Consider the following 21211-nt stretch of genomic DNA (forward strand, 5'->3'; position numbering starts at 1 on the left):
GCTCATTAATCATTGACATGTTATCTACCCAAGAGACACCTACTCCAGGGTTGCCCATGTGTGACAGTGACTCTACTGTTTGTTGGGAATGTCAAACCTGCTGTGACTGTGGGGAAATCTGTTTGCAGGATGCTTTCCCTTCCCCAGGCTGTATCTGTTCTATGACAAAGACTTCGCTGTTTACATGCCACCAGCATCACTTGGGACTGCAATTCCATGAGATAAGGCAGGCCTGACTTGCAATTGGAGCTGAGGTGTTGGGAAAAGGGACACTTAGAGCCAGTGTCCTTAATACAGGCAGTTACTGAGTGTCCCTAAGTTCTGTACATTCTATTTCAATTCTCTCTCCAAAATCTTCCTCAAAGTTCACTGTTTAATCCTAAAATGAGATGCCCTGTGGTATTTATTGCTGCTGTATCTCTCGCAAGGGATGGCTGCTGCATTTCATTGATAATGAAATGACTCCTTTGTATTGTTTTCTAATCTATTTAAATATATGAAACTTAAATAGTCTTTTGTTCTAACTGCTTAATATCTGCTTTGTTGGAAATGACTGATGCAGTCATACATCCATGTAAAAATATCCTGTGAACATGGATAAACAGAAACTCTTGGAATTTGGCTGCAGATGCTGTTTCAGAAAAGCTCGTGTATTTTCTTGGTGTCTTTCTCACAGCTGTAAATCTTTAACTCTGTCAGCTGCATGTTTCACAGTTATCCCAATCTAGTTTGGAAGAAAGAGAGGAAAAAGAATAAGGAAATGTGAGTGTGCTTTGGACTTGTTCCCGTGTTTATTTTGAGCCCCATTTTGTACCTAACATAAGGCTGCAAAAATCACATTTTGATCTAGTACAGGAGGTAACAGAGACCTTGCTAAGTTTCCATCAGAAACAGGTCAGAAGTTCAAATGCAAAACAATGAGTCCTGGACTGCCTTATATTTAGAAAAGGTATATACAGATCTCTAGTATTTAAAATGTCTTCAAGCTTTTAATGATATCTCGGACTTTCCCTTACAGCAGAACAAACCCTCTGAATGTTAAGCGTAGCAGTTCACGTGTTAATTGTAAGCAGCAGTTTAATTGCTGATACATGTCAATAACAAGCACTTGGGCAAAGTGTATTTCAAATGTGTAGATATAATGATTTGTGTGGAGCAGTCTGCCAAAGATAACAGTCAAACACCCAAATTAAACCACCGGACATTGGCAAAACAATGAGGATAAGAGCCACAATGAAACCTTGCAGCATGAATGTTCTACAAACCTGGGACAGGGGTGTCCATCCCATTACAGACCCAAGGCCAGTACCGGGGCAGATTTGTCAAGTGGATCCTCCCCTTTGTGATTCAGCTGCAGACAGAGATATCCTACTGGGATTCATGTTGCAAAATGCAGAAGAAACAGAAGTTGGGGAAGCCAACAAATTTATATGTTGCTCTATGCCTGGTATGACCTCTACGTGACCATCCAGTACCCATTTCTCTCCTGGAGACAAATGTGTTTATGCTGCGAAGGATGGAAAATCTGGATTATCTTTTCTTACCTGGCTTCCCACTCCAACCTTTCAAATCTGTTGCACTTGCAAAAAGAACTTGTGCAGACAACCAGCTTGTTTCTACATTTTTCCCTTCTCAGCTCTGATGAGGCACATCCCTCACTGTGTGGTGTGGAGAGGTGGCAGGATGGGTTTTTTTCCAGCATACATGCCTGCACAGATGCAGGCTTTTATAGCACACAGCATTTTAAAATCAGCCCTTTGTTCCTTAGGCTTCCATGTCTGAGGGTAAAAAGAATGCTTACTGCTCAGTGCTTTATTAGATGTTCATCAGGGATGTTACTATTTTTGTATTTCTTTTGTCCCAAGGTATAGCAGGAAGTCATCAAGTATATATGAAACCAAATCTGAGACATCAAATGTGGATGCATCTAACAATAAAAACAGGAATTCCAGTCCCAGCGCCAGACAAAAGAGAGGTAGGAGTTCTGACAGAGCCTTTGCTTCCTAAGGGTAATATTTTTATATTTGCACTTATTTCTGGAGTTTGATGAGGATACTTTAATTCAACGTTGTTTTAACCCAACATCAAAAAAACAATGCTACAAAGCTGAATGACTGTACTGTGAAAATTTCTGAGCACCAAAAGGCATTACCTGTTTAGGGTTTTTAAGTCTGAGTTTTGATTCTTTATAGTGCTCTTTATACAACTTGTGTTGTTCAAAAATAGAACTTAGGGGACAGTAGCATATGTGTTTTAACCTTCTGCATCCTGGTGAAGTTGATTTCTAGACATATTTAATTTAATTTTTTTCCTACTGACTTTACTAACTGATTTCTTTGCTTTAAATCAAGGAGAGATTTTTGCCTCTCCTGTGTATATCAGTTCTCCTCAGGTGTACAGTAAATAAACCCACAGGCAGTCACAGAAAGTCCCCTCCATTATTTGAGGCCATAAGTACAATAGATCTTCTATACAACAGAGGTTAAAATAAACACTATAAAGAAACTGAATCTCATCTGACAGTTGCAGGAACAGAAAATCTTTTGGCAGCAGTTTCTCTTTTAGGCAGTGTTTCTTAATGTTGAATGAAGAATTTTCTAGTAATATGAAAAAAAGAAAATTGTGAAGCCTTAAGAGATTAATGCCCAAATGAGGCATGAAGTAACAGCCCCTTTATAAATAAAGATTGTAAAAAAGAAAATGTAATATCTCTCTTGGAAAAACACGCTATTCTTCAAAAGATTTTTCATTGCATTAGGTCTTCATGCTGGGAAAAAAGTTATGTATTCTTCATTAGAAAACCCAATCTTAAAAAATTATTTCAGTAAAATTTTATTTTCAGAACATTTAGACTTTTTTTAATTAAAAAAAGTTGAAAACTAGCTTTTTCTTTTCAATTTATAAACCCCTTAAAAAAAAAATCCAGGAAGATGACCAATGTTTTCTAACTGTCCAGCTCACTTAAGAGTGTGGGAACTGGGACCACATTCCGTGCTGATTTTCATTCTTTTGTCTTCTGCTTTCCCATGAGCAGCTCCTCAGGGCTCTGGCTGGGATCCCACTGGCTCAGCCCAGAGCATCCTCATCCTCCTCCTCTGGTGGGCTGCACTTCCTGCAGGGCTGGGCAATGAGTCCATTCTTGTTTGGCGATTCGGGTGTCCTGTGCATCCTGAGTTGCAAACCTCGCTCTGCAGAGCCAGCAAAATGTTCTCCAGCTCTAGATGTACCTCCAAAATTCGAGCTTGTGTCCCTGTGAGGCACCTACGGCTGGGGCTCTGCAGGGGGCTCAAAAACGTCCCAACACCCGGCACCGAGCCTGGGGCTCTGCCAAAACTGCCTCTTTTGTGCCACCTACTGCCTGTAAATGCTCCCAGTATCGGTGTGGTTAATGTGAACACAGATTATTTCAAAATATTGGGGAGTCTCTGCAGTACAGAAGGGGAGGGTACTGTTGATAAGCTATTCCAGTTTCATTATTCTTTTTGATAAGTTTTCTACATGTAAACCAGTGTTTTGTGTGGACCTGACTGGTGGAATCACTGCCTTGAAATAAAATGGGAGGAAATCCTACAGGAACTTGTGGGGACCCCCTTGTGTGACTGCCCTGCTCAAAGCAGGATCAGCTGCAGCAAGTTGCTCACATCCATGTCCATCTGGGTTCTGAACAGCTCCAAGGATGGTGACTCCATAATTTTCATGGGGATACTGTCCTAGATTTAACCCCTTTCATAGTAAAAAGGGTTTTTCACATTTTTAAATGGAACTTCCCATATTTCAGTTTGTGCCCATTGCCTCTCTCATCCTTTCACTGGGCCCCACTGAGAAGAATCTCGCTCTATCGTCTTTATTTTATAAGATCCTCCTGAGCCTTTTCTTCTCCTGGCTGTGCAATCACAGCTCTTTCACTCTCTCCTGATGTCAGCTACCACAATCCCTCAATAATCTTCATGGCCTTTCAGTGGATTTACTCGAGTATGCCCATGTCCTGGGGAGCCCAGGACAGGACAGCACTGTAGGAGTGTCTCTCTTGTGCTGAAATGAGGGGAATCATCACCTCCCTGGACCTGCTGGCATAGCTCTGCCTGATGCAGCCCAGGAAGCTGCTGGCTTTCTTTGTCACAAGTATGCATTGCAGGCTCTTGTTCAGCCTGTTACCCATCAGGACCTGGTTCTCATTATGTTTGGAAATCATTTCCAGGGTTTTTCGGTATACCTGCAGAATGAAGGAAAAGGTTTGAAATAACTCAGGTGGAGACAACATGACTTTAGAAACCAGTATCTAATGCTTTGCTGGTGCTGAGAGGCTGTGGGGATTTGTGAAATGCAAAGGGGTCCCTCAGTGAAGTCATTCTGTTGCAGAGCAGAAAAACTAACACAGGAACCCACCCCTCTGCACATGCATTGCTGCACTCCCTGTGGGACTCTGAAAATTAAATACTATGGATGCTCTTTCCCTAAGAAAACAGAATGTAAATATATTTTATATACCAGTTTCTGAATTCTTTATAAGCTACAGTATCTGTACAAAGATTGCCTGGCGGTGGGAGCAGCCATGGCAGGGAATGGCCAACACAGACTGTCTGAAAGCCAAAGGCAGCCCCACAGCTGAAGCCAATGCTTGAGAGCAGCTCCTCACCAGATGCACCTGCCTGGCCCAGAGCTGGCACTGGGTAGAAGGAGCTGAACCACAGTGACATAATTCTTCAGTGTTGTTAAAATCTTTTCATCTCACACCCACCTATGCATGCAGGCACCTCAGATCCTGGATTATCTGGGCTGCAAATCAGGAAGTGATGGGATGCGCTTTCCTTTGGAAGCACAGCTTGTCTGTCTCTTGCTTGTCTGTCAGTGTGGATTCACTGTCTCTTCGTGTTCCCTTTGTACTTTTGGTCTTCATTGGTCCCTCTAAAGACTTTCATGTGACAGTGTATGAAATAAAGAGGAGAAAAATCAATTGGGTAAATCCCAAGGTTCAGAATCAGGTACCCAACCCATGGTTTTTTATTCCTGCTCCTTTGCCATAAACCTTCTGCGTGTTATCTGCCCACACCATGAAAGGAACAGATGGAGGATTTGGCAGGAATGCCTGGATCTGGGGGTTTGATCTAGGTCCACCTGTTTTCTGCAATGTAACTGAGTATCTTTCGAGCCCAGAGCCTCAGGACCTCAATCCATCTGTGAGTGATGTCGGCAGAGGCAGCTGTCAGACAGCATGGCCCATTATTCATGCCGGAGCCTGGCATGTGAGCTTTGCTGGCATGGCATCCTTACATCCCAGCAAATCAAGAGATGAATTGCATGACTCTCTGCTGGCTTCAGAGGCTTTAGAAAGGCTTCAGCAGGTAAGGCTGAAGGTGTACCAGCCACAGGGCTGGTAAAGGCAGCCCCTTCAGTGCCAGTGCTGGATTGCAGATGTGGGACTGCTCTCTACACTTGCATGCCCTGCACTGCAAGGCTTCCTCTCTTATTTCTCCCTACAACTCGCTGTTCCAGCCAATGATGTATTTCCATAATAGAAGGCAGTAGCTTGCTGTTAATTGTATTTTCCTTTGATGAGAGCTACCTCCCTTCACCTGTTATTCTTTGGTTTTGTTTTGTTGTTGTTCTCCATTAAAACTCAGTGAGCCAAACTCAACCCACAGGCTCTGTTTGGTTCAGCTGGTTTACTCACCCTGACCTCATGTCACCTTTCTAATTGATTAGCTCTTGCTCAGGCTTGAACTGAATCAAAATTTACTTATTTCTTTTTAGTTGTCATCCAGTGCTAACCTTTCCCATAAGCTGAACAGCTGATCCTTCCTTCCTTATTTCTCTTCCCTCTCCCTCTCTCTCCTAGTTGATGCTTCCAGCAGCCTTAACCTTGAGCGCACAGCGCTTGCTAGAAAGCGATTCACATTGCAAGGTCTTTCCAACCGCAGAGCTCCACCCAAAGGTAAAATCACCCATGCAGCATTTGGTCTCAGGCCATCTGTCTCCTGCACTCCCACAGTGTTCTCTCCATCCCATGGTGCCATCCATCACCGTTTCCTAAAGTGCTGCTGCATCTCACCCAAATGCTCCTTTGTGGTGCACAAAAATGGCTCCTCTGCTCAAAGACACCGTTGCCAAAACTTGCTCCCACAGCAGCGCTGCCAAGGCAACCTCTGGGTTGGCTGGTTGGGTCTTTTACTGGTGCACAGTGCAAATAACATTTGTTTCTAGTTTCTCTCAAGAGTCAGAGTGTGAACTGGTTTTAAATGATCAACTGAAGCTTCTTTCAGCAGCTTACGGGCTTGAAGAAAAAGAGTATCATATCTGTTGTTCTACATGAGATTTTCATGTGTGAAATCATTCACTGGTTGGATATCTTTGTTTTTTTCAAATATTGTTCAGCTGTGGCCTAGTTGGGAACCAGAATTCAGGAGATTTGGGGTTTTATTGCACTTAATTATGTTATATGGCACCGTAAAATGCTGTGTTTTGAGTACTTATGCATAAATGTTTAGTAGACATCCATGAACAGTGAGCATTGAGTGTTCCTGTGATGGCTGTACAAGGAAGAGACTTTAGAGGAAAGAAAGAAATGTGAATAGAAATTAAATGTAATGACTACTTGCAATCGCTTTCTGAAAAGATATTGTAATTACTCCCTTTATTGTTTTTTGTGTGGCTTTTCTCCTGTTCTGATGAATAATATTTCCTCTGTGAGACAAAGGGTTAGTATGCAGTGATGGAGAGGGTGAGCATCAAGGGAGGAAGAACCAAGATGTAAGCATAAAAGCAGAAATTCAGAAACATTAAATTATAATCTGATGAAGTAGACAAGAATGCACCAAGAGTTAGTTAGCACTGCTGTAAGATTCTGGCTACAAGATTAAGGTTGCATGTGGTAGTGAAATCCAAGATGGACAAATGAAGTTCAATGTCTGAATATAAAAACAAGTGGGTTTTAGATCTTGTGACTCAGGAAAATCAACGACAAAACACAGATTTCAGAAATAATGCTGTAATTTTTGCAAGTTTAGATCTATGATTTCGTGTGGGGCCTCTTCTTTATCTGAGTTTTTCTTGTCATATGAAATGTCTTGCCTTGTACGCTTGACTGTTTTCAGTGTTCCAGGCAGTGAAGCACAGCTCTGAAGAGCTCGTACCCCCTCAGCTGTAGGTGCTCTGAGTTCAAAGCCTTGCTGGGTCTGGGTACTTGAGATTCCTGTGGAACAGCTCTTATACAATGTCCGGTTTCACTCTGTGGTGCTGATCTGCTGCTGACCTGCTCCTGGCCAGAGGGAACCGCTGGCACACGGGCTGGGTGGCCGGCAGAGCATGGTCATTCCCCAGGCAAAGCCTACCAGCACTGCATGGGCTGGCTGCTGGGGCAGATTGGAATCTGGGAGAAGCAAACAGGGAAGTGTCTGCAATTAGCTTGTCCTGCTCCTGAACACTTTGTCTAAAGGTTTTTGTTACTGGCCATGGGGAAGGACGATACTGAGCTAAGAGTACTTCGGTTCAGACCTGCTGTGTCTATTCCTTTCCAGAGCACATAAAAAGGAAGGTCTAAACCATATAATACCCCAGCTAACTAGGGTGAAAACAAGATTGGGTATCAACTGGCAGTGGAGCATGGATGCTCAGAGAAATGCTGAAGTGTCTGCCTAGGCTGGATGCAACAGGCTGGAAAATGTTGTATATAATAATTTTGGTGTTTTAGCCAAAAAAATGCTCTGATGTCTGGAGATGAAACTTTAGCATCCTGCACTCCATGAGTGTAGACAGCCTTGGGACAGCTTCCCAGAGCTGGCACCAAAGTGTATCCAAGTCCACATTCAAAGCACCCTTTATCTCCCCACTCTTGGGTCAGCATGAGCCATCCTGGCTTGCAGAGCCAAGTTCATATTCCTTGGGGTGGGCACAACTTCAGCACATCTCATAGTGAAATGTGGGGAAGCTGTGTCTTTACTCCTGGGCAGACTTAGAGAAAAGGCAGAATGCTAAATAAGGAAAAAAAAGCCCCACTGTGTAGCCTTCACTTTCTCCAAGCTGGTTTGCACTGGTGAAGATGGAAGCTCAGAGAATGTTTTCAGGCATTCACACAGCTAAATTTTAGAAATGAAAAATGTGAACTCCAAACCATTCATGCTTGTTTTTCAGTGTATTTCAGGTCAGTCATGATAGAACAAGAAGTTCAGTGTCTAAAATGATCCAAACCTCATCTGTAGACACATACCCCATTCCAGCCATCATGCTCATTTCTCTGTTTTTTGTAGCTGTATTTGGACACTAGTTGGTTGCTAAAATAATAATTGGCATAAGTCTCTTTTCTGAAGTATTAAAATTGGTGCAATTGGAATTGTTTTGAAAATATGTTCATAATAACACTTTCTGTGCTTCTCACCTTGTTGAGGGTATTTTTCCTGTCTGTTTTAGAGGAGCAACCTTTCTTTTCTTTACCCTTTTCCAGCTGCTGCTTTGCTTTGAACACCTTTTACCCTCAGTGCTTACTAACCTCTAACCCTGCCCTGCATTGCATCTGTCTGTTCTCCCAGATCCAGAGTCTAAGGACAGAGAAGTTACCCGTCGCTTTTCCCTAGCCTCCTCCATCAGCACCACAGTTAATGCTTCTGCTGTGACCAAAGGTACTGTCATGCTGCTTGCTTAGCTCCCCCTCTCCCTGCCTGCTGCCCGACACATTCACTGCCAAATGCTGCTCACAGGGTGAGTACCTCAGGCTCAGTTTTTACAAAGGCAGGAGGTTCCAGTAGAAGAAGAGTCAGCATCAGGGTAACACCTGCAGGGAGGCAGGCCAGGACATTTTGAACGTGGATTGAGCCATGCTGCCAGCACACAGAGTGACTCTTCCCACTTTCTCCATTGTAGGCTTCAAAAAGTGCTGCTGGGTGTCCGTGGAAATTGGATTAATTTTTGGCTGATGTGGGGTTAGGTTTCCAACTTCTCCCTGGTTTGGATTAACTGATGTTCAGTTGAAATTATTTCTCTGTTTCCTTAAACCTCTTTAGGATTTTTGCTTTCAAGAAGGGGAGAATCTCCTCATTGCATAGCAGATACCAGATATCAAGAAAGATTGAAATCAACCCAAAACCAGAGGAGCAATAGATGCTATTGAACATGATTTAATCATGTTTAGCAATATCACTGTTATGATTAGAAACTATGTTTGCAGGGAGATTTTCCTATGTGTAAGGGAGCTGGGTACCAAATGCACTGAACTCCATGCAGTTTGTGTGGGAGCTTATGGAAGTTTTATTTATGTGCTTTATTTAGCTTTAGAAAAGGCACTTTTACAAAATTTAAGTTACTGTATTAGTGCCTAGATTTAAACTCAAAAGCAACCCATGCATTTAGGCAAGTTGATTGTGTTGAAGATCAGTAGCATTGTGGGCACATATGCCCACGTGTCAGGGACAATTTTGACAACAGAACATACGGTTTTAGATGGAATTCCAATATACTGCCTTTTGGCAGTTCCTCAAATGGACTGGAGGAACTGATATGCAAGGTTAAAATTTCCAGGGTAATTCACAAATCAAAATAGAAGGAAATATGGCAGAATTAATTTGTATAAAAATCTTTTCTCTATATTTGTCAGGAAGAAAGCTTCTCAGTATCTGTTGCCTTCTCAACAGCTGTGAAGGATATGAGCCACATCCTTGGCTGCAGTGAGGCTGTCAGGGAATGAGGGCACAGTGGGTTTGATGGGCAGAGGAAGGATGTGATAGTCTCACTACCTACAAATGTTTCTTTGACAGCACCTTTAGACCACAGCATTGAAACATCCTCACATGGAAGTCATAAGCATAGCACAGAAGAAAAGCACAGCTTTTCACCCTCAGCAACAACTCAGAAATACATGATCACTTGCTAAATTATGGGAAGACTGACTTATTTCCTAGTAATTATTTTCAAAGCTGGGGAAGAGAATGAAGCACATATGTAGAAAGGAAATGGGCAACCAAGGGTTGTTCTTTAGTGTGGTTTATCAAAGAAAGCATGTGTGAATTGCAATGAAAGTTAAAATTTGTGACAGTTTCATATCAAAAAGTCCCATCCTAGAATCCTGTCTGCCAAAAGACTGTTGGCAATCTCTTGGGATACTGAGAAGGCTACTTCTGTCATGATTTTCAAAACTAGAAAACAGACTCAGTGCTTTTCAATTAAATGTTTTATTTACAGCATCTGCTTTAAGAAAATATTTGAGATGACAAAAGAACTGAAGCCTGAGTATTGTCCCAGCATCAGCCCAAATGCAGATCTAGCCAGGGTGTTGTGGTCATCACTTCCGAGGCTGCAGCTGCTGCTGTGCCTGGTCCTCACTCCTGACAGTTCAGCTCCCCCCACATGTGCAGTCGGGGCACAGGAGAGGTGCTGCACATGGACCTGTGGCTGGTGTCCCCCACTTCTGCGGGTCAGAAGTGTTGGCTCTGTGAGCTGTGCCCTGCCAGGGTCAAGGCTGGGACTGCGGGTCTGGCTGCCTTAGTGCCATCTCCTGGGCAAGAGTGAGAGGAACATCTGTGAGACCTGAAGGGAAGCAGATTCTTTTGCTGTGATGTCTCAATGTCTTTTGATAAAAGGGGTCTGTTCCCTATCCACTTCGCAGAAGTGTGCATCTTCCCCACCCGGAACCTAGAGGTTGGTTATTCTTCTGGGTGAAATTAAAAGTGTTGGGTAGTTAGTGTTTTCAGGTGGTAGGAAAGCAAGTTTCTCCTTTAACAATATTTACAACCTTGTGACTCTGTAAACTTCACACAGGTCCCCTTGTTCCTGCAGTTAAAGTCAAGAGACATGAAATAAAGAGTGACCCAACTCCCCTGGGGTTTGAAGGTAGGAGTATTTCCATCCTGCATGAAAACCTCGTTTGATATTATTCACTGAATTCACATCTCATCACAGCTGGTGGATGACACTGGAGTCCATTAGGGGGTTGGGGTCAGTTTATCTGCATAATTGGCATAAAGACAGCTTGTCCTGTCCCGTGCACTCATATTCACCTGGACATAGGCCTAAATTAAGCCCCTGGTTCTCTGTCTGTTTTGGGAAGTAAAGCTTTAGACTGTCAACTGGATCTGGATTTTCTGCCTGACTCTGCCTCCCTCTGTAGGGAGCAGCAGCAGGGAGCTAAGGGGCTACTTTCCACCTTCACCTGCAGTCTGGCTACGTGCATCCCTCTTCCCTTTTTTAGTTTCTACTCCTAATGAGAGAAGCAGGAGCCATGTGCATGAAGACTACAGGGGAGGCTAGAGTGTGCATTAATAGCCATTTCAGGTGCAGTGTTGCATTTCAGACAAGCAGAATCTCCACCAGTTTGTTGCAGCAGATTCATAAATTACTGTTTAACAAACAATACCAAAGTGTTAAATTGGGATGCTGTTCCTCAGCCACTGGAAGATCGCCAGCTTCCACTGTCAGCTTTCCCCTTTACCTGACAAATTTGCCTCAGGGGGACACAAGGAGCCAGGTACCTCTGCTGCAGGACAGGCAGGAGAGAGGGGTAGGCTGAGGAATCCTTTGTGAACATTGTGTTGTTCTGCACAAAAACTTGCTGGGAAGAGCTAGTGAACAGGTCAGTGATGGAATTGGTGAAATATCAGAGCTATCTCCCATGGCACTCCCAGCAGAAGAGACTTGGAACAGAGGTTGGAAGAAACAATTCAGAGGCAGCCGAAGCAGTTTTGCTGTTTGCAGAATATTTTCTTTTGCCAGTGACCCCTGGCACTATGTTTAGAACCATCCTGGCACCCAGCACCAGAGCTTCCCAAAGTGTGGGGTTTATGCCTTGCTTTCCTCACTGACAGATGCCCTGATATCAGCATCCCCTGTGGCTGCAGAGGCAGGGGAGATTTCAAGGAGCAAGAACTATCTGCAGCACAGAACTGACTTGCTGCTCACAGGTTAAAAGCAAGGTACTGCTGCACAGCATCCCTCACCAGACTGAGTATCTTTAAGTAGGAAACAATGAACATTATCACCCCTTTACCAGAAGATATTGCAGCTATTGCCAGGGCTCTAATTGAGGTGATAATAAATAATAAAGTGATTCCCCCCTAAAATTCTGTTGCATTCATCAAGAGTGAAATCATTAATTTCTGGTCTCCCTGGTCCCCATTTAGCTGCTGTATGGATTAGGTTCAAAAGCATAAACTATCACCTACAAAATTATTTGAAATGCTGCAAGGAAAATATGTTAAAATGGGTAAGGATGCTGTAATGAAATAGAACACTGCACTGTTCACTCAGCAATTGTCTTCCTTAATTAACATCAATACTTCTGTTTGATTCATTTCACTGTTCTCTGTCCTTCTCAGACTTACAGTTTTTCTGTGGAATGCTGCTGTCCTTTCACTCATTTGTGCTGGTCATGTGTCTCCTCTTTTATAACTGTTGGACCCCAGTCCACCTGTTTGTTAAAGAGACTGTCAGTTGCAGAGGTGATGCAGGAATTCACTTTGTACTGGTTGTCTGGTCACTATTTCACCTTGAAGACACAAATTGTACTTCCTGTCACAGATGCTTTTGAGAACACCATTTTGGCCCAGACTAAATGTAATGCTGGTTCCACCACGAGATCCGTACCTAGATCTGCTTCACAGACAGGTAAACAAAATTATCTGTAAACTCGATTTGAGAGTGCAAACTAAATTTATGGTAATATTTACTCTCTTTATTATAAGGAGAGTTTTCTCTTTTGGTGAATATTACTTCCCATCAAAACAATAAAAGAACAAGCCTGGATTACTAGCTTAGAAACAATGCCCCAGATTCTGGTTTTCTGAGGTCAGGATAAAATAATTCTTTTAATTGAAAGCAGAGAGCTCAGAATTTGATCTGTCTTATTTTATAAGAATTAAGCATGAGAAACAAGCTGTTTCTTAGTCTCTGAAATTAGAATAGTGATTTGTATGGAAGATGGAGGCTCATGCATGTATTTGTAAGGAATTCTTGCTGGTGAGGTTTCTAAATGACAGTGGAAGCTCTGTCTAATGGGGTAGAGGGATATCTTTTGCTCTTGGTGTTTGAAGTCCAGACTGTGAATTTGAACTTAAATTTCAGTAGAAATTTGAAGTTAATTAGAACCAGCATATTCTTGTATGTTTAGACCTTTGTTAGTATCGCTGCTGTGAATAAACTGGTACAGGACAGTGTCACTTCAGAGGCTGCTTTTCACCTTTAAAAGTACAGATGACCAGACCATACCTGTGGGGTGACAGCTCTGGGGCTGCAGCTCTGCTGGAAGAAGGTCCCTGTGTCCCTGTAACTAGGTTGCAGTTGCTGGAGCAGACAGTCCCTGGGTGGCAGAAGGGGCTGCAGAGCTGCATGACCATGTGTTGTACCAACCAGTGCTTATAGCAGGGAGGATGTGTATGGGGCAGGATTAAATAAACCAATTAATAAACCTATTTCTCCCAGATCAGGTCACTTTTCTGTTTACTGCCTGAACTGCCTGGCTTGGGTTTTGTATTGTCTCAGGCCAGGTTTTGGTGTGGGTTGAGAGTGCTGGGATGTGCATAATCCCACTGTGTGAGCATCTCTCTCCATACCTTGCGGGCAGAACTTTGCCTTGTTGAGAGCAATGGCCCACAGGATGTAAAGAACTTGGCTCAGCCTAAGTCCCTGTGAATCAGCTAATGCCCAGCGGGTACATTAATCAGGAAGGCACATGGTAAGTTGACTGACTCCATTCAGCTTGTATGTATCAGGGCTGCAGAACCATTTGGTAGATGCAAGGTCTGTTTCCTCTGAGCTGGACTGTAGTCATCCCCATCCCCACCAGAAAAGGGACAGGCATCAAATGCAGGAAAGTGCAGACGATGACTGCCTTCTGCACAAAAGAGCCTGAGCTACTTTTGCACCATGGGAGCCTCAGGCAGACAGGTCTTATAAGGCTCAGCCTCAGTTTCCCTCAGGACACATTCCTATGGACATGCCTTTTTAGGTGAAGAGAGACTGGCTGTCGAGCTTGGGCTGGAAATCTCTCACTGAGTCCATTCCAGTGGTTTGGGTTAGTTCTGGTGAAAATCATGCAGTAAGACAGGTAACAGCACAAATCTGACAGAGATCTCTCTTCACCCCCCTGGTTGTCTTTGTGCCTTGCTGTTTACTCTGTCCCTTCCTTGCACTTGCAGCCTGCTCCATGTTATAGTCTTGTAAATTGCTCAGGTGGTAACATCACCTTGGAGTGAGATGGAGATAAGAAGTCAGCCAAAATCCCATGGTTTTTTCCTTACTTACACATGTGGAGGTCAGCTGGAAACTGAATGATCATGGCCTTCTGAAAGTCATGTCAGCACAAGTTATCATTTGCTCTGCAGGAAGATTCCTGGTCCTTGTTTTTTGTACCTCCTGAGCTGAAGGGATTGAGCAATGCTGCGCACTGGAAGTAACCATGGGCATGAACACAGCAGCCACACATGCTGCTCTCACACCAGGGACAGCCAGTGGTACAGGCTTTTAGAGATAGAATAATGGCTGGGACATAATTTTTATGGCAAAACCATGGAATAAGCTATAAAAAAGTTTCCAGCAATTGGGTAAGTGGAAGAGTGGAAAGTGAACCTGTGACATTTATTTTACAACAACTGATTCTCAAAGAGGCTAATGTCTGAGAGCTAACTCTTTCTGGTTTATCTCTTTTCAAAAGGTTGGCCCAGCAGACAAATGCCTTCTCTAGACACATTTGAAGATTTTGAAGCCATCCCTTCCAGCATGGATGAACTCTCCAACTCTTCTGATTTGGAGGAAGAGACCAACCCCAACAATGTAATTGCTTTTTAAAATTACACTGCCCTTTTCCAGAACAACTTCCTCCTCTCTAAGGATCACAATGTAACCTGCAAATTTGGATTCATACCAGCCTTAAATCCATGGACGTGAGGAAATACAGAAGATGGAAATTTGATTTGGGGTGTTGGAAGATTATTACAAAACTTTTGTTGATCAGGATGAGGATCATAAAAAGTCACCTATACTTGTAAGCTGTCACTTTGCCTGCTACAAAAGTAAAGGAAAAATCTGAGTCTTTAAAAAAGTAATTTCAGATTTTTCCAGATAACTTCACCTGGTGTCACAAACACAATTTTTTTAAAAAATCAGAATAATGGCTGGTGGGTAAAGCCTTAAGTCTAAAATGAGAGAACAGGTCTACCCGAATTTTGATTAATATTTAACCTGGACATGATAAAACATAATTGCCTGCAGAAGAAATCTCTGCCGGCTTGAAATGCCTAATTCAGTATTTAACTAAAATCTCTAGCACAGTGTTCTTTCATCCATAGTGATTGTATTGTGCCTTGTTTCATTCATTTCAGGGGAGCAATCTCTTCCGGGTCGAAGGCAGCTTTGACAGCTGTTTCCCAGATTCTCTTACTCTTGAGGATGGAGATTTAGTGCAGTTTGTGCAGGAAGGAGAGAATGGTCAATGGTGAGTATGGCAGAGAGACAGAACTGGACAGGTAGGACAGCCATAACCTCCTGGAAAAGATGGAAAATATCCAGAATAATGTCAAAGTCTCTTCAAAAGCAGCCCTTAAAAACAAAGGAGTCCAGGAAAGGCGGGGGTGCTTCCAAACAGAGATCTTGAGGGCACAGGAACAGACTGTCCCTGTGCGCCGCGGAGAAACTCTGAGTCTTTAAAAAAGTAATTTCAGACTTTTCCAGATAACTTCACCTGGTGTCACAAACCCAATTTTTTAAATCAGAATAATGGCTTGTGGGTTAAACCTAAAGTCTAAATTCAGAGAACTGGTCTATCCAAATTTTGATTCATATTTAACCTGGGCATGATAAAACACAATTGCCTACAGAAGAAATCTCTGCCAGTTTAAAATGCCTAATTCAGTATTTAACTCAAATCTCTTGCACAGTGTTCTTTCATCCATAGTGATTGTAGATCAATGATCCTGAAGGTCTCTTCCAACCTAGTGATTCTGTATGGATACCCATAGGACTGCCCTGGGTCCTCTCCCTTCTTCCTTAGTTTAGGAATTAATAGCCCAACATGCACCTTTAAGAAACACAACCCAGGGAAAGGCAATGTAGGAAAATTCACTGACTGTTTTCTGAGTTTCAGGTTAGTGAAGAAACTGGTCTCTGAGAAAAGCGACTGGGTTCCCTCCAGTATATTGCAGCCAGCAGAGGGGGACAGTAACAACGTAATTAAGAGCAGCAATGCAGGTAACAGAGAAAATGTGTTACTGGTTTGGTGGTTTTTCCTCTATACTGAAAAAGAATGCGATAGTAAAAAAAAAAAAAAAAAAAAAAAAAAAAAAAAAAGTGATAAAAAGTGCACTTTCTGTATTAAAGTACTTACCTGATTGCATGTCTGTGCTGCAGTCTCTGGTGACATGGCAGAGCTAACCTGAAATTTGGCACCTGGGTGTCAAAGCTGCTCAGGCACAGCAGCTTTCCTTGGCCTGGCTTAATGGTTTTCCCCTTTCTGAGTATAACTTGAATCTCCCATCCAACTTCTGTGGCTATCAGTACTGGCTGCTTTACAGTGAGCCCCAGTGTCTCATACACAGGCTGTGCCTGCAGGACAGCTTTGACCCTAGCATGGATAGGCTTTGGATGTAGACCAGCATCAGGGCTGTGCTTCTGGCCTAGGTTTGAACACATTAAAATTTCATGAACCATTACTGCCTTCATCATATTTCACAGCTGGCTCCAAAAGCTGCAGGAAGAGCTGCTCTGGCAAGATTTCAGCCAAATCAGCACTAAAAGTCATCCATTCTCAGCTTTGGTTCTGACCTAACACCCAAACAGGTTGCACTGGAAAAGCTGAATCTGAGCAACTCTGCAGATCAAAGGTTTTAAGTTCCAGGCTAATATTTGTCCACCTTTAAATATAATTTACCAAAATGTGTCCTGCTTTAATTCTGGTAGCAGAAAAAAGCAAAATCTGGCACAGCCATTCCCTGGAAATCTGCAATGGAGAGCTACCGGCACTTTATTCTGAGTTACTGATCTTTTTTGATTTTTTTTTGTCAGTTTGTTAAAGTGGAGTAAATCCTTTTAGAACATCAGGATTCTTTGCTGTGGTGTAAAGGCAGTTTGGTAATTGCTGCTCCTTCACCTAAACAGCAGGTCAGTCCTCTCCTCACCAGCCCAATGGTGGCTTTCATTTCACTGGCATGTCCAGTGCTTCAAAAGAAGAATAAAGCCCGGCACACATTACAGTTACACACCAAAAGAGCCTCCCTTGCCTTTCGTGAGGGAATTAGGAGAGCAGTAGAATTGTGATTTTATGTTTTATTTTATTCCAGGCTCTTAACAAAAAACCTCAAGACTGTAGATGGAAAATCTGTAGACAAATTGTAGTGACAATGCCCATGTCCTCCTTTTCAGACACGTACAACGATTCCTGCAGCACAGCCTCAGTAGAGTCAGACACGAAGGAAAGTGAGGTGGCCAAAAGCTTCCCAGCAGAACAGAGGGCTGGCAGCTGAACAGGAGGATCCAGCCTTCCTCAGGACCCATCCACCTGTCTTTATCTTGGGTGGACACTGGACCAAAGCTGCCTTTCTCACAAGCTCTGAGGTTCATAATTCACTAAAATTTTATCAATGTGAACAGATGAGAACTGTGCTGTCCACCTGGCAAGCTGGGAAAAACAAACTTGAAAGGAGCATTAAACATCCAGAAAACATCAAACCTACCTTCAGTATTAGAGGAGAAAAATGCTTCTCGCATTGATTATCAAACTGTTTGAGAAGATGTGGCCTAAATTAGGTCGAGAGCAGAGCTGAAGAGTTTCTATGCACACACCTTTTGGCAACTTTGCTTGAGCACCACATCACTGCAGAGGGGCACGTGGTGGTTACAAGCCCTTGCTCCACCCTGGGGTCACCTGGAGGTTTTTCCTTTTGCTTGCCTCTGGCTGTGCCTTCCCTGTCCTCCTTAATTCCAGCTGATACATCATCACAAACGTGCCCTTTTTGCTGTCGGTCAACACCAAAAATCCCCCTTGAGGGTGGCTGTGGAAAGGAGACTCCTGGCGGGGAGCATCGGGGAGGCTCCGTGCAGCAGCGATGTGACTCCCGTGCGGTGGCTGGGGAAGGTCCTGCTGCACACAGCGTTCCACACCTGGAATGGCAGCGGTGGCAGCTCCTGGCTGGGAGGTGCAGGGCTCAGCAGGGAAGTAAAGACGTGTAACAGCTACTGTGACAAACACTTTGAACTCTTTTTACAGTCCAAGTCATTTCTCTGCCCCCTCTACAGTCTCTGGTTGCTGGATCACAACCCTTTGCATTTGGTGCCAAGAATTCAGTTGAATGCCATTTACTGTTACATGTTTGAGTAGACTGCATGCTTCCCTTGTGTGCTGGGCTATGAGTAGATTACATTTCACCCCCCATTTGGAATATACTTAAGCATTGCAAATAGGCAGTGAGCATTAGATGCTCCAGTGAGTGGATAAAGTGTTGTTGTTAAATACTTCTTTCCAGGATGTTTGATGAAAGGACTGTACCAAATCTCTGCCACATAAGGATGTAATGTAGAATATAAAGTGATTACGGATGGTATGATTCCTACACAAGCCATTAGCTCATTTAGAGCAGCTGTTAAGTCATAAAGGCATTTTGATGGTAATTGGGTCTTAGGTCCCACAAAAGCTGCTAGTACTTTAGTAAAGATAAATATTGACTGAGGGTTGCAATCAGGCAAAGATCAGTCTGGTAAAAACGAGCCCAGAAGAAGCTCAAGAGTGAGCGAGTGGCTTTCACTCTTGGGGATGTTTTGTTTAACCCTCAGAGTAGTTGTGCTTTATGTAAATAACAAAGGGCACTAAAAGCACTAGAAATGGAGATGAAGCAAAACCAAAACCCACTCTTTACTAATTGAGCCTCTGAGCAAAGCAGTAGGTGTGTGTATCATTTCTGCCCTCGCCTTCGCAGGGACTCGAATGTTTTCCTTTGTGTCTCAATGGAGGCAGGCGTTGCAAGTACCTTAGTGTGTGAGTCAGGATAGCTGTGGAGCAGGTAGATAGTCCTGTTTGAGAAAAGCCTTGGAGCAGGTAAAGGCTTAGCCAGATTTTTTTTTTTTTTTTGCCTGTGAAGACTTATTGCTTGATTATAAGTTGCACTGTGGTGATTGATTCCCATGGCTCCTCTAACCTTCCATATCTAAACTCTGTGATTTTTGACATTTTCTGTTCATGACTAAAGGACCTGAGAGTTCTGTACCTTTCTGGAAGCTATTTTTGTCCTAAAAAGGTAGGAGCTTGCCTGTTTTTGTTGGTCATTTACCTCAAGAATGACATGTAGGCTCTCAGGAACATGAATCCTCTTGGTCTGCTGTGGTTATCAGCATCTTGCAAGAAGAATTGATTCCTTTCAGTCCCCTAAGGAAATACATTTTCTTATAGTGCGATTACTTTATCCTCTCTCTAAAATGAGTTCATTCTGGTTTCTCTATTACTTTCAGTAATTTTTGCACAGGAACAGTGCTGCTGTCTATCCCTGCCCTAGGCATAGAAGAGGGAAGGGTCAGGGAGCTTTGATTGCACATTAGTGAGTCTTTTGTGTGTGGGAAAGAGAGATGGGGAAGTGTTACCCTGGGTGTATGAAACTGCCAAAATGAAGATTTGTGACATTGCTGATGGATGGAAAGACAAAAACCTGCACTTTAGAGTTTAATTTTTGAGGAAATCTCATTCTGATAGTGAAATGGCAGTGGGAAGTCTCTGAACTGAAGATGAGAAGCCAGGTACTGTTAGTCCACTTCCTACCTCTGCATGAGCAGGGTGGCAGTGTGCTGGTCCTACATCCCCTGGTGCCCCAAAACCTTCCTGTAAAATGGGAGCTATTGAATTTCCCACTAAATGCTAAATTTTACCATGTATACAAAAATTAGGGACCCTCCAGGGAAAAACAAAGCATTCAACCCCATATGCCCCAATGTGCCCTCCAAGAGTGCCACTGGTGGCATCCTGTGGAGCAGTCTAGAGCTGGAGCAGGGAATGGGGTTACTGAGGAAAAGAGTCTTCTCCCAGCTCCAGACCATCTGTCCTGGCAACTGCAAAAGTGGGGGCTGGATTATTGCATTCTCCTCCCTACTTCACTTTTGAAAACTTTTTCTTTTTTTATTTACCCCCCCCCAAAAAAAAAAATCTCATGTTTTATCCTGCTGGACCAAAGTTTGAGTGTGTCCTACTCCTTGGATGCCCTGGGGATGACAGGTCCTTCTGTCCCATGGCTGTGTGGCAGTGGCAGAGCACTCTGGTCTTTGGGAGCTGACTGTGCTGCAGCTCCTCGGGCACTCTGAGCCTCAGCAGGGAGCTCACAAGCATTAACTGTGTCTTTAACCCTCCTGCAGTGCCAGGTGCCTATTTCTGCCTCCACATTCCCAACCCAGGGCACAGGGCAGCCCTGGCAGGGTCTCCTGGGCAGTGACAGGGCCCTTTGGCTCTAGAGTCAGAGAGACAGGGCCACTGCAGGGCTGGCTTTGGGAGAGAATGAGTTCAGTGACACACCAGGCTGCTGACAAGTCCTGGAGCAGCCCACAATGAGTAACCTTCTGGCTTTGCTGATGAGACAAAATGGGGTTTGATGACTTTTTGAGTTTTTAAATAATATGCAGGATAGTCTTTAATTAGTGTATTTCTGTCAAGCAAGGTGATAATTAAGGGAATGACTCCCCATGTACAGTCTAGAAGATGATTTGGTAAAGTCCAGCAAGACTAATGTGTGTGTTAGGGTATGCTTATTCTGTCTGTAGGTCTTTGACACCATCCTTTTCAGGTAGATGGACCTAAAAATCATAGTTTTCAAATAAGGATTTCATTTCAGTGTTGTTTGGAGATGATACAGTGACCATTTAGAAGTCATTTAAAAGTAATGGTTGTGACTAAGTTTTGGCTGTAGAAGACACCAAATCCCAGGTAAATCCGTGCTGTAGCAGCCCTTGCTGCTGGCCCTGTGCCTGGCTGTGCTCCCTGGGCCTGGGCTGGTCACACCTGCCCTCCAGGCTGAGGGTTTGCTCTCCTCCCTCTGCTCTGCTGCTCTTCTGCAAAACTTCAGAATCTTCACATCCTCAAAACTGCCCTCAAAACTGCTCACTCAGGTGTGGGTGGGCTGCAGAGTCCTTCCTTACTGGCACCAATGGCAAACAGAGACGGGCAGTTGCATGACACACAAGTCTTGCTTTTAGTAAAACAGGCTAAAATAGAATCAGGCCTGATCCTCTCCTCTCACCTGAAACCCCCCAGGTGGAGAACCAGACCAGT

The 21211-nt window shown here is 43.5% G+C and overlaps 1 protein-coding gene across 3 annotated transcripts in view; it reads left to right on the forward strand.

The window, feature by feature from the left end:
- MCF2L2 (MCF.2 cell line derived transforming sequence-like 2) overlaps nt 1–17442 on the forward strand; it is a 149879-nt gene extending 132437 nt beyond the window's left edge. Inside the window, exons 26-33 of one of the 3 annotated variants that reach the window (XM_066193520.1) lie at nt 1866–1975; nt 8523–8612; nt 10744–10815; nt 12499–12585; nt 14630–14748; nt 15297–15409; nt 16058–16161; nt 17332–17442. In XM_066193520.1, the coding sequence (XP_066049617.1) occupies nt 1866–1975; nt 8523–8612; nt 10744–10815; nt 12499–12585; nt 14630–14748; nt 15297–15409; nt 16058–16161; nt 17332–17432 (796 nt within the window). In that variant the 3' untranslated portion in view covers nt 17433–17442. Of the gene's footprint in view, nt 1–1865; nt 1976–8522; nt 8613–10743; nt 10816–12498; nt 12586–14629; nt 14749–15296; nt 15410–16057; nt 17309–17331 lie in introns of those variants that run through there. The other 2 variants (XM_066193521.1, XM_066193522.1) reach the window with 2 other exon arrangements.
- The last annotated feature ends 3769 nt before the right edge of the window (nt 17443–21211 follow it).

This window comes from Chamaea fasciata, unplaced genomic scaffold, assembly GCF_029207755.1.
Source record: "Chamaea fasciata isolate MVZ Bird 193981 ecotype frontalis unplaced genomic scaffold, bChaFas1.0.hap1 SCAF_11, whole genome shotgun sequence".
Lineage (NCBI taxonomy): Eukaryota > Metazoa > Chordata > Aves > Passeriformes > Sylviidae > Chamaea > Chamaea fasciata.